Source organism: Anabrus simplex, chromosome 7 (assembly GCF_040414725.1).
Source record: "Anabrus simplex isolate iqAnaSimp1 chromosome 7, ASM4041472v1, whole genome shotgun sequence".
In the NCBI taxonomy this organism is placed as follows: Eukaryota; Metazoa; Arthropoda; class Insecta; order Orthoptera; family Tettigoniidae; genus Anabrus; species Anabrus simplex.
Genome location: NC_090271.1, coordinates 255,781,196 through 255,795,102, shown reverse-complemented (window position 1 = coordinate 255,795,102; position 13,907 = coordinate 255,781,196). Strand labels below are relative to the sequence as shown.

General features: G+C 42.5%; 1 protein-coding gene and 1 non-coding gene across 2 annotated transcripts in view; both read left to right on the top strand.

Annotated features, from left to right (window-relative positions):
- Positions 1-9,719: 9,719 nt before the first annotated feature.
- TRNAI-AAU (transfer RNA isoleucine (anticodon AAU)) lies at positions 9,720-9,793 on the top strand. Its single transcript has one exon. It is a non-coding gene; the product is annotated as a tRNA-Ile (tRNA).
- A 3,002-nt stretch (positions 9,794-12,795) lies between these two features.
- Dip-B (Dipeptidase B) overlaps positions 12,796-13,907 on the top strand; it is a 107,260-nt gene continuing 106,148 nt past the window's right edge. Inside the window, exons 1-2 of the mRNA XM_067151664.2 lie at positions 12,796-12,919; positions 13,293-13,428. Of these exons, the coding sequence (XP_067007765.2) occupies positions 12,906-12,919; positions 13,293-13,428 (150 nt within the window). The 5' untranslated portion in view covers positions 12,796-12,905. The remainder of the gene's footprint in view (positions 12,920-13,292; positions 13,429-13,907) is intronic.

Here is a 13,907-nt window from a genome sequence, read left to right as displayed (position 1 = left end):
TCACAAACCCAACAACGTCGTGTTCGGAAGAGGACGAGAGTTGACCAAGGCAGGTCGGATAGGAAAAACTGGGGAGTCATGCGGAAGTTAGGGGATGTAATGCCAGACTCAGCTAGAGGACCATGGTTGTCAATCACGCCCCTAGATCAAAGTCCCTACGAATTAACCTTTTTAGTCGCTTAATGCGACAGATAGGGGATACCGGTTTTCCGGCGTGTAAGGCTACTCTGATGACTGTAACAGCAGCTGAAACTAAACATATTAAAATTCCCTTCATATTTCAAATATGGTTGTAATCCGCGAAGTGGTCTGAGTTTTGCACGCAAATAGGTAGCGACGATTTCTTTTTTCAGGCTGTGAAATAACTGGACTCTCTTATATAACCTACACGTAACGAAGAATTCTTGTTTAGTTAGACTTCAGGATCATCTTCTACTATGCTGAATTAGTGCTCACTCATGTTAGTTATAAACCCATTAATAGGCGAAGAGGTTAATGAAGACAATTGAAGGTCGCGGGTTGCGAAATATGACTCAAGACTGGAGTAACGTACAGTAGTGCATTATCAGTCACCGACATTAGAAACTAGCATTGGCACTTAGGCTACATTCTGGGATAAATTACTGGATGACACGCATTATGAAGTCAATTACAATTAAAAATAGTTAGTCATAAATTATAATGCTATTGTTTTCACGCCCCACTAACTGCTTTCGACGGTTTTCGAAGACGCCGAGGTGCCGGAATTTTGTCCCGCAGGAGTTCTTTTACGTGCCATTAAATCTACTGAAACGAGACTGACGTGTTGAACACCTTCAAATACCACCTGACTGAGCCAAGATCGAACCTGCCAAGTTAGGGTCAGAGGGTCAGAAAGCCAGCGCTTCAATCGGCAAATAATTACTAAGCATGCGTAAGGAAGAGGGACTGCCGAGCCGATGCGAAAAATGCTTGCTCGGTTCACTCGGAAGCACTTGGGTTCGAGTTCCCATGAGCAACTGGTAAATTTAGAAACGAAATTTCAATTTTTAGAAAGGTACATGCCCCTGAGGTTCACTCAACCTTCATGTAAAATAAGTACCAGCAGTGACGACCGGTCCCAGTGGAGCAAGGAGTGTTCGTGGCAGGTGTTTACAATTTTATAGCGCTGAAGACGCACATTGGCGTTCTCTTACCAATATGTGCGTTTAGGAACACTAGTTGATATATTTAGTTTCAGTACTGTTTAATTTTACCCAGATTTGCAGCCCTACCATTTTGCAAGTTGCTTTACGTCGCACCGACACAGATAGGTCTTATGGCGACGATGGGATAGGAAAGACCTAGGAGTCGGAAGGAAGCGGCTGTGGCCTTAATTAAGGTACAATCCCAGCATTTGCCTGGATTGAAAATGGGAAACCACGGAAAACCATCTTCAGGGTTACCGACAGTGGGATTCGAACCCACTATCCCCCGGATGCAAGCTAGCAGCCGCGCGCTCCTAACCGCACGGCCAACTCTACCGGTGGGGCATAGAGCTACCAGCTAACCACTCTTTCCCACTTACCCGAGGTTACGGATAATGGAAGCCTTTCCTTTGCCTTCTACTCCTCCAAGGTCCTCCATGTTCTGTATAGAGAAAGTTTTGCTGCATATGGGGAATAATGTTCTATGTGTGCTAATGATGTTGATGGTTACTCGAAATATATCTTCCCGATTTGAATTGGTAAGAGGAGAACGATTTGGCTAAATTTGACGAGAAGAAGAGAGAGAATTATAGGACACATCTCAAGACACCCAGGACTTGTTCAGTTGGTTTTTGAATGATGTGTAGGTGGTAAGAACGGTAGGGGTAGACCAAGGTATGACAAGCAGATTAGAGGATTCAAGTAGATGTATGATGCAGTAGTTACGTAGAAATGAAAAGGTTAGCACAGGATAGGGTGGCATGGAGCACTGCATCAAACCAGTCTATAGACTGATGACTCAAACAATAACAATCTCTTCATTTGTGATTCGATCTACCCATCTCACCTTCAGCGTAACACCACGTTTTAAAAGCTTCTATTCTCTTTCTCAGCTAGTTATCGTCCATGTTTCACTACCATACAACGCCACGCTCCAGACGAAAGTCCTCATAACATCTAATTCCTATGTCAATGTTCGAAGTGAGCAAATTTTTTTTCTTAAGTAGGTAAGACCTTCCTTGCTTTTCTAGTCTGCATTTTATGTCCTCCTTACTTCTGTCATCGTTAGTTATTTTACTATCCAAGAAATAATTTTCATGCGCGCGGCTGTGAACTTGCATCCGGGAGACAGTGGGTTCGAATCCCACTGTCGGCAGCCCTGAAGATTGTTTTCCGTGGTTTCCCATTTTCATACCAGGCAAATGCTGGGACTGTACCTTAATTAAGGCCACGGCCGCTTCCTTCCAACTCCTAGGCCTTTCCTATCGCATCCTCGCCATAAGACCTATCTGTGTCGGTGCGACGTAAAGCAAATAGCAAAAAAAAAAAAAAAAAATATTCATCTACTATAAGACTTAACTTCCTAATCTAATATTTTCTGCATCTTCTGACTTCGTTCGACTGCACTCCATTACTTTTGTTTCGGACTTATTATCGGCACACTTTTTCTGGATAGATTTACACCACATTTATACCCTAGCGCTGAATCGGTCGACCTCGGCAATCTTCGAGATTCGTACTGGCAAGCTTTGAAACACAAACTATGAATCGCGTATGCATCGCTGTGCGACATCTGGCGGACACTTTACGTACTAGTACTGTAGTTGTTTATACAGCAAAGCCAAACTGTAGAATTCATGCTAGGAATAAGATTCGCATCGAGAAATGTTATATAATGTGTGTGTGACACAGTCGTTGGCTTAAGACAATAACGGTTAAGAAACTTCATACCGATCGATCATATTATCGATTCAATTCAGATTTCATTTCCATTCAATTGGCAGCACTACCGGAACCGGGAGAGCTCCCTCCTTACTCCTCAAAACCGTTCACAAATCTATCCAGAAAAAGTGTGCCGATAATACTTATCTTGATCTTGTAAACCTTCCCCAAAGTTATGTCCATATAATTCAGCAATATCTCCAGATTTTTTGCAAACTCAGGTAAGGCAAATCTCAACGTTTTGATTTCCTGCCCTTGGCTTGTGGTTCCCTTTCCAAATTCATCGTTGATTTCCTTTACCGCCTGTTCTGTACAAACATAGAAAAGGAGGGAGAGGGGACAAACTGCAGCCTTGCTTCACTCCTTCCTGGATTGCTGCTTATTTTTCAAAGCCCTCGATTCTTACCACTGCAGGTCGATTTTTGTACAATTGTAGATAACAGATTCTTCTTTGTCGGTATCTGATCTCGATCACCTTCAGAATCTCAACATTATCGAATGCTTTTTCTATATCTACGAACGCCATGTACGTCCTTCTTAATTCGGTTCTCTAAGATCAGACGTACCTACCGAGCTCGATTGCTGCAGTTGCTAAAGTGCGGCCAGTATCCAGTATTCGGGAGATGGTGGGTTCGATTCGAACCCCACTGTCGGCACCCTGAAGATGGTTTTCCGTAGTTTCCCATTTTCACACACACCAGGCTGTGCCGTAATTAAGGCCACGGTCGCTTCCTTCCCGCTCCTAGCCCTTTACTGTCCCATCGTCGCCATAAGACCTATCTGTGTCGGTACGTCGTAAAGCAACTTGTAAAAAAAAAAAAAAAAAAAAAAAAAAAAAAAAAAAAAAAAAAGAAAGAAGGATTAGACGTTAAGTCAGGATTGTTTTACGTGTTCTTACATTTCTTCTGAATCCAAATATCTTCTCCCAACTCAACTTCAACTTGTCTTCCCATTCTTCTGTAAATAATGTGTTAAAATTTTGTAAGCGTGAGATACTAAACTAACGGTGCGGTAGTTGTAGTAGTTTACTTGTAGTACAGGAAAATCTGTTAAGCTTTATCTTCTAGAAGAAGAGGATAATGAGATGTAGTTGTTAGTGTGATCACTGCCTTCGTAATATATACAGGCCGTACTGTAGAAAGCGCGCCAAGCCCATCAACTGATCAATTGAGGCAAGCTAAGCGAATGGTACTTGTGAATGTAATCCATAAGGAATGGAGGCATTTTTTGGATAATTGTTACTGTGGAGAGACAGAAATTTATATTTAAGTATATTGCATGTTTTTTTCTTTAAATTTCTCCCATCAAGATTTACGTAAACAGCTGTTATTAAGATAATGAGACCTCAAACAATAACAATCTCTTCATTAGTTACCGGTATGGTATCTTTACACGGTGAGTAATGTACACTGACTGACAGAGCAAATGCAACACCAAGAAGGAGTGGTCAGAACTTTATGCCAATTGCAGGGTAGACTGACGTCACTGAGGTACGCTCATGATGTGAAATGCGCCGCTGTGCTGCGCACGTAGCGAACGATAAATGGGACACGGCGTTGGCGAATGGCCCACTTCGTACCGTGATTTCTCAGCCGACAGTCATTGTAGAACGTGTTGTCGTGTGCCACAGGACACGTGTATAGCTAAGAATGCCAGGCCGCCGTCAACGGAGGCATTTCCAGCAGACAGACGACTTTACGAGGGGTATGGTGATCGGGCTGAGAAGGGCAGGTTGGTCGCTTCGTCAAATCGCAGCCGATATCCATAGGGATGTGTCCACGGTGCAGCGCCTGTGGCGAAGATGGTTGGCGCAGGGACATGTGGCACGTGCGAGGGGTCCAGGCGCAGCCCGAGTGACGTCAGCACGCGAGGATCGGCGCATCCGCCGCCAAGCGGTGGCAGCCCCGCACGCCACGTCAACCGCCATTCTTCAGCATGTGCAAGACACCCTGGCTGTTCCAATATCGACCAGAACAATTTCCCGTCGATTGGTTGAAGGAGGCCTGCACTCCCGGCGTCCGCTCAGAAGACTACCATTGACTCCACAGCATAGACGTGCACGCCTGGCATGGTGCCGGGCTAGAGCGACTGGGATGAGGGAATGGCGGAACGTCGTGTTCTCCGATGAGTCACGCATCTGTTCTGTCAGTGACAGTCACCGCAGACGAGTGTGGCGTCGGCGTGGAGAAAGGTCAAATCCGGCAGTAACTGTGGAGCGCCCTACCGCTAGACAACGCGGCATCATGGTTTGGGGCGCTATTGCGTATGATTCCACGTCACCTCTAGTGCGTATTCAAGGCACGTTAAATGCCCACCGCTACGTGCAGCATGTGCTGCGGCCGGTGGCACTCCCGTACCTTCAGGGGCTGCCCAATGCTCTGTTTCAGCAGGATAATGCCCGCCCACACACTGCTCGCATCTCCCAACAGGCTCTACGAGGTGTACAGATGCTTCCGTGGCCAGCGTACTCTCCGGATCTCTCACCAATCGAACACGTGTGGGATCTCATTGGACGCCGTTTGCAAACTCTGCCCCAGTCTCGTACGGACGACCAACTGTGGCAAATGGTTGACAGAGAATGGAGAACCATCCCTCAGGACACCATCCGCACTCTTATTGACTCTGTACCTCGACGTGTTTCTGCGTGCATCGCCGCTCGCGGTGGTCCTACATCCTACTGAGTCGATGCCGTGCGCATTGTGTAACCTGCATATCGGTTTGAAATAAACATCAATTATTCATCCGTGCCGTCTCTGTTTTTTCCCCAACTTTCATCCCTTTCGAACCACTCCTTCTTGGTGTTGCATTTGCTCTGTCAGTCAGTGTAAATTCGGGCCGGTGACCTTAGATGTTAGGCCCCTTTAAGCAACAAGCATCAAGCAGTAATGTAAATTCAAGGGACGTAATACGTTACTTCTCGTGGAATGTATTCGTGTAACTGTTATCGTATAACACGTTTTTGTGGAAATATATAATATGCTACAAATTTAAAAACAGTGTGTGCAAGTTCGCAGTTGCCACAGTGATAAGAACTTGTGCGTACCACGGCGAAAATACAACTACACAAGTAAATATACGTTAATATTTTCATTTTCGTATGAGGGCAGGTTACCTTTATGAAAAACGAACATCCCAACCGAAAGAATACCTGTTACGAAGAATGAAGGAGTAGGCCCTATGTTTCACTCATTTTCCTGAACTGATGATGTGTTCTGCTTTTGACTTTCTTGTTACACAGATTTACAGCAGACCGTTTTATTGTTGTTACAGAACAAGCATAAAAGTGGACAGACCAATTGAACCTACATATGGTTATTTCTTTCTTTCTTAATCTGCTTACACTCCAGGGTTGGTTTTACCCTCGGATTCGGCGAGGATCCTACCTCTAGCGCCTCAAGGACAGTGTCCTGGAGCGTGAGACATTGGGTCTGGGGATACAACTGGGGAGGATGACCAGTACCTCGCCCAGGTGGCCTCACCAGCTATGCTGAACAGGGGCCTTGGTGGGGGATGGGAAGATTGGAAGGGATAGACAAGGAAGAGGGAAGGAAGCGGCCGTAGCCGTAAGTTAGGTACCATCACGGCATTTGCCTGGAGGAGAAGTGGTAAACCACGGAACCACTTTCAGGATGGCTGAGGTGGGAATTGAACCCACATCTACTCAGTTGACCTCCCGAGCCTGAGTGGACCCCTTTCCAGCTCTCGTACCACTTTTCAAATTTCGTGGCAGAGCCGGGAATCGAACCCGGGCCTCCGGGGGTGGCAGCTAATCACACTAACCACTACTCCGCAGAGGCAGCATATAGTTATTTCCTGGGTTTGTAATGTTGAGCTGCCTTTTCTCTCCAAAATGAATGCGAGTAAAAACAATTCCTCGGCAATTTCCGTGAATGTGGGAAGTAACTAATAGATCTTGCTGGTCACTGCATTAATATCTTGGAAAACATGGGTTATTCCGAAACAAAAAATGATACAAATGTTTGTGTGGAAGGAAGGGCCTCAAGAAAGTCCTCGAAGGATAGTATCAGGAGTGTAAAGGAAAAACCCCAACATCTAGAGGTATGGTAGTAAAGTTTATTATTATTATTATTATTATTATTATTATTATTATTATTATTATTATTATTATTATTATTATTGTACGTTTGTTGTCTCCATATTTGTATGAATGCATAATAATTATTTGTTGGGTGTAGGCCCTATTGCATAGATCGCACTTCAAACCTACTTCTCCTAAAATTGCATAGACCTGACTTCCGAGTTGAGATGCGTTTACAGATGTTAGTGATCTCACATGTAATATTAATACAATATTTGTGAACATTTCATAATTACAATGTACAGACGTATCATGTCCTAGCACTACACGAGTTGGACGGAGGAAACAGTTCGCCTCTTTGCGTGACGAGATCGGAGCTATAGTACGGCCAGTACATCAAGAAGGCAGTGTGTGATTAGCTGCTATCTCTGGAGCTGATTGCTCGGAACAGGGCAATGCTTGTGGTCTATGTTCGACGACGACCTTCGACGTAAATAAACCAAGACTTTTACGAAAATCCACTAATAATCCAAACATCGCAACCAAGACAAAACATTGAATGAATAATCGCTATTTCATGCCATGTAATCTATCATCTATATATTAAAAAGATTTATGAAAACTAAAGTCAGTCAGTCCAGCCATTCTATCCGGTCGATTTCCTTCATTTTTTTAACTGAAAGGTATTTATGCACAGATTTGTCATCAGTTACTATAAATCACTTAACTTCCGCCTTCCTCAAATTATTTGATTTTTTTCAATTTTTTGTCTCTTTGAAGCAATCATATCTTTGGTTCCAATTGAGGTACGGAGTTCGTTTCGGCCCAAGAACACTCAGTGGATTAAGCTCTTTCATTTCTGCTCTTAACTATTCAAATTGGTTGATTCTGAGGAAAGTTATGAGTGCACATTCTATCTGACATCTCATTTCTTCAACATTTTTTCCTCATTGAAGCAATCATATCTTTTGTTCTAATTGAGGTACGCAGTTCGTTTTGGTCTAAAAACACTCAGCGAATCAAGCGCTTTCTTTTGAGGTAAAGATCACCGAGGCTTATCCTGTGCGGAATGGAGAGAGGCCATCAAGATGACAGCGAATGTGTGCGCCGTTCGCTCCGTGCCAGGAAGGTCCCACGACAACACCCTCTGTCGGCGTTGCCACAGACAGCACGAAACTCTTGCCCACGTCCTGGGAGCCTGCCCTCACGGGGAGGTATTGAGAAATTCCCGCCATCATACAATACGACACATGATTGCGACCTCGCTGTGGGATCACGGTTTCACGGTGCACGAAGAGGTCTCTGGCCTAGCTACCGACGGGAGTAACAGTTGTATTGACATGATAGCCTTTCAGCCAGCTAGCAAGCAAGGACTAATCTTAGATCCCACAATACGCTTCGAGTCGCACGTTGGCCAGGCCGAAGAGGTGGACGCCGAAAAGAAGTCAATTTACCAGCCAACTGTAAACTACTATAAAGATAAATATCACCTAGACAATACTTCCGTCCATGGACTCATGATCGGAGCTCGAGGCACAATCCCTAATTTATTGTACAACTATGGAATTCTCTCGGCCTCAGCCGGACACGACTTCACGACATCGCTATCGCCGCAATACGAGATTCAGTGACCATACTCCGCAATCACCTATATAACATTTGAAGAACCATATTGCAAATTCATTTCTGAGATTTGTGGCGATTTTTCTACCTGGCACACTCGCAAAGTCAACAGTAACTTAGAAGACAAAATAGGTACTGTGTAGTCGACATACTTTGTCCTTGTGGCAGCCTCCGCATGGGGGAAGTTGTAATAATAATAATAATAATAATAATAATAATAATAATAATAATAATAATAATAATAATAATAATAATAATAAAAGTCCGCCTCTGTGGTGTAGTGATTAGCTGCCACCCCCGGAGGCCCGGGTTCGATTCCCGGCTCTGCCACGAAATTTGAAAAGTGGTATGAGGGCTGGAACGGGGTCCACTCAGCCTCGGGAGGTCAACTGAGTAGATGTGGGTTCGATTCCCACCTCAGCCATCCTGGAAGTGGTTTTCCGTGGTTTCCCACTTCTCCTCCAGGCGAATGCCGTGATGGTACCTAACATAAGGCCACGGCCGCTTCCTTCCCTCTTCCTTGCCTATCCGTTCCAATCTTCCCATCCCTCCACAAGGCCCCTGTTCAGCATAGCAGGTGAGGCCGCCTGGGCGAGGTACTGGTCATTCTCCCCAGTTGTATCCCCAGTCTGAAGCTCCAGGACACTGCCCTTGAGGCGGTAGAGGTGGGATCCCTCGCTGTGTCCGAGGGAAAAGCCGACCCTGGAGGGTAAACAGATGAATAATAATAATAATAATAATAATAATAATAATAATAATAATAATAATAATAATAATAACGACTTAAATTGGTAGATACGGTACTAAGAAAAATTATGAGTACATTACTTGTCTCAATGACGAAGATCTTTGAAGGACTTTTTAACAGTTCGGCGCGTAGTGTTGTTCCAAGGAACGTTTAATTCAATTTTTGTGTCTGATGTATTTTCAAGTGTTTTGTTGACATAATATTACATTCTATTACAGCAGATCATGTGCTTCTTTTTTCATTAACTCGAAAATTTGCAAATACATCCGTGAGGATTGTAACAAACAACACCATACTTTGTACATTGCGGGCGGAGCCAGCGGGAACCTGCTAGTATGGATTTTAAAATCTGGACTTACCGAGTTTTGGTTGTTCGTATGAACAGTTGTCAAATACTCTTTGCAAAACAGCGCGCAATATCGGCCCGTTAGCTCAGTTGGTTAGAGCGTCGTGCTAATAACGCGAAGGTCGTGGGTTCGATCCCCCCACGGGCCATACTTTTTTATCTCATTTTCTCCTTGACTGGAGAGAGAGAGAGAGAGAGAGAGAGTGTGTGTGTGTGCGTGTGCGTGCGCGCTTTGAAACTTTATGAGTTCTGCTAACAAACCGTAAATGTGCATCTGATATCATTTTCAGACACATAACTCCAATTCAAAGTAAGTCCATTCCACAGCCTAGGGATGAAGATCTGTTCATATTCTACCATCGGCTATGTCATTCAAACAATCTCATGTACACCTTACGACGAAATCGCTGCTACTTCGGGCATGTATTAGTGAGGGACGTTATCAATGTCATCACACCAATGCAGAAGGCATAAGATTTTGAATTCGATTGCCTAGGTCTCATAGTTAATTTCTAGTGGGAGTATAATGTTCATTTAATAGTAAATAATGGAAAGATCCGGTATTGATTGGTCCCTCACAACACAGCGCATGATTTGACATGATACTTCATTACTTCGAGGTTGTTATACCCAGGCTCAGTCCACTGTCCAACTGAGTTTCTGCTGTCGACAGCTGTAATAAAGAAACGGAATAGTTATGGATGCGGAAAAGTGAAAGGTTGCCTAGGTCTTGAAAACAATATATTATCTGAATAGAAAGAGTTGATCAAGGGAGGCCAGAAAGAATAACTAAAAGAGAAGAATCTGAATCAAGCAGGCCTAAGTGGAAACACTGCAAGGTATGGGCGCCCGCAGACAATTTTCTTGAATATAAAAACCAATATAACGTCAGCAACATTAAATTGTTTACAGCAATTTCCGATTATAACAGATGCTAGATGACTGTCAGAAAGTTCAGTTTATGAAATAATCTGGTATGATATTAAACAATATATTGAACATCAACCTTTTTAGAATTTCATGGGGAACGGGGGGGGCTTGTCCCCGTTGCGGGCGCCAATGCTGCACGGCTCAACTAGGGTCCCGGTTCTTACATAGATTTTGAACTCAGTAATAGGGAACAGAATATAGGGCTACAATGTTTCAGTTTGTTCGGTTTCGGAGGAGGAAGTGACACTGGAAAAGAGCGGGACGAATCAGACCGAAACTATGGTTGAGTTAACACCATTTAATTATTGTTTCGGACAACACGATTCTGTCCTACACGATCATAAATTAGTAAGAGCGAATTTTAATGAGCGACTCGTTTATAATCTCTGTGCAACTGATCATAAATTTGATGCTTGTTGTTTAAAGAGTGTAATGATCATAAATTTGTAAGAGAGAATTTTAATGAGCGACTGGTTTATAATCTGTATCCAACCGAGTGACTGTTTTTAAATGTCTTGAGTTCTAACAAAGAATGATAGACAGGAACTGATGGCCTTAACACAGGTAATAACAGCGAGGAACATTATCCAATCAATCAATCAATCAATCAATCAATCAATCAATCAATCAATCAATCAATCAATCAATCAATCAATCAATCAATCAATCAATCAATCAATCAATCAATCAATCAATCAATCAATCAATCAATCAATCAATCAATCAATCAATCAATCAATCAATCAATCAACCTGCAGTTAGGGCTGTCACCCAGGTAGCAGATTCCCTATCAGCTGTTTATCTAGTCTTTTCTTAAATGATTTCACAGAAGTTGGAAATGTATCGAACATCACCCTTGGTAATTTATTCCAGTCCCTAATTCTTCTTTCCATAAACGAATATCTGCCTCAATTTGTCCTCTTTAATTCCAACTTTATCCTCTTCACATTGTGATCTTTCCTACTTTTAAAAACTCCATTCAAGCTTATCTGTCCACTACTGTCATTCCGCGCCATCTCTCCACTGACAGCTCGGACATAGCGCGTAGTCGAGCTGTTTGTCTCCTTACTCGCAACTCTTCCCAGTCCGAATTTTGCCACATTTTCGTAACTCTATTCTTTTGTCGGAAATCACCCAGAACAAATTGTGGTGCGTTCCTTTGGATCTATTCCAGTTCTCGAATCAAGTACCTCGGTAATCTTGGTGTAGGTCCCTTACATTGGAACCATACTCTAACTGGGATCTTACCAGTGACTTATATGCCCTCTCTTTTGCATCCATACTACAACCTCTAAATACCGTCATAACCATATGAAGAGATTTGTAATCTTTATTTAGGCCTACAATTCCGTTTTTGTGATTACCCCAATGAAGATCTTTCCTTCTGTTAACACCTAGGTACCGGTACCGCTACTTAGTGTTCCACGAGATACCGTACTTCCACGTCATCAACACTGTAATTGAATCTGAGTCGACTTTTCCTATTAGTGAAACTTACAACCTGACTTTTCACCCCGTCTACCTTCATACCATTTTTTGCTGTCTATCTCACAACATTGTCGAGGCCCTTTTGTGGTCACTCACAAATCTGTATCGGTTCAAATACTGGCCAGTGCATGCAGGATTTTTGGAGGGCAACGTTACGACCTAACGCTTTCTATACCGATAAATAATAAAGAAAAGTTGCGGACAATGTACACGGATATAGTTGACATTCAGGCCAACGTCTCACTTCATAAAACTGTCACATATACTGTAGTTGATTTTTTGTTTGCTTTTCATTATTTGTAATTATGATACCTACCGTATTAAATGATTCTTCACGTAGTTTAAGCTTCATACGCACTGTTCGTCTGGTTGGTGTCTTTGCAGACTCTGTAGCAAATTTCGTGGACCGCAGAACGTGCCATATACTGCATGCCTTAGTTCGTAGCCATATTTCCTCCTCTTTTCCTGTAATTCTTGACCAGTTCAATGTTCTTGACTTCTTGTATAGTAGCGCATCTCGACAAGCTTCTAGTGTTAACAGGGACAATTCCTATCTTTCTATTAGACCTAATGAAGATTGAAAATGGGTTGAAAACTCATCTTGAGTAAATAATTTTCCTACAGCTCGCCGCTGAACATATTTTATCCTGAAAATGAAGTGTGGGTCATCAGACTCAATAACGTATGTAATTACACTTTTCAATGTTGGTCATGCTAGAGCTCCTTGCTGTACGCACTTTGTTGTGGTGGTAACTTATCTACTGTCATGATGTGCTGTACTGCCTCCTGGTATTGCCCGCGTGGTAGTTAGTCATTTAGTCGTACGCCCACAGTCCGGTAAGCATGTCAAACGAAACGTAAGTTCCAATGTTACGTAGCTTGGCCCCTTTGCCTTTTACCTTCCGTGTTTAGATTGCAGTAGGGATGTACTCTACGTTATTGTAGCGCATAAAGGTTATGAATGTCAAAAAATAAGTAGGCAACAAACCAATCACTTGACGATATTGTATACAACTCCTTTTTGCCATTCAGAATTCATTTTCTTTTCTCTGTCAGGAGTTATTTAAAATAATTGTGAAATAGGTTCACTTATTCCAGCATTTTTGAGGTTAACATGTTAATTTACCGTATTTTTTCCAGTTTGCCCGCATTTTTTGTTGAAATCATGTGAAGTTGTATAAAGATCATTCCTTACCTTAATGACACTTCAGTTTCTTTGATTTGCTTCAGGTTACCTTGTACTGTGAAGAGTGAATCAACCTTAAGTAGCAATGCCTATGATGGTATAGTGTTGGTGTCAAGTTCCCCTCCAAGCAGTGATAGGCATGAAGAACCTCTTAGATCATCTTTGAAGAGAGCTGCAAAGGTATGTGAAAGGGATTGATATACCATAATTGTATCATTAGACTCTAGCACTAAGCAAGTAAATAGTATGATCATTCACTGAATTTGGAAGATCCATCCGACCAGCTACGGTATTGTATGACAGGTGTATGTAAGCTGTATTAGACGAGCTCATTTGCTTCTGTGTTGTTGAGTAATGTCTGTGAAATTTAATTAAGAATTGGTGATATAATGAACAAGTATTAACAAAGACTGGTAATGATTGTTGTAGTAGTAGTACTGTAGTAGTAGTAGTAGTAGTAGTAGTCAACCGTCACCTTATTAACTTACAGAAATGTTTCTGTACTTATCTAAGCTGCTAATGAATAGTCTGTCATCTTCAACAACTTCAACAACTGTATTTATTAATATTTGTTTATAATATTACCAACTCTGGATCATGCAATGTAAAAAATAGTGTACATATATGTGCATGATTTGAAGTGATTTGATAGAATCTGA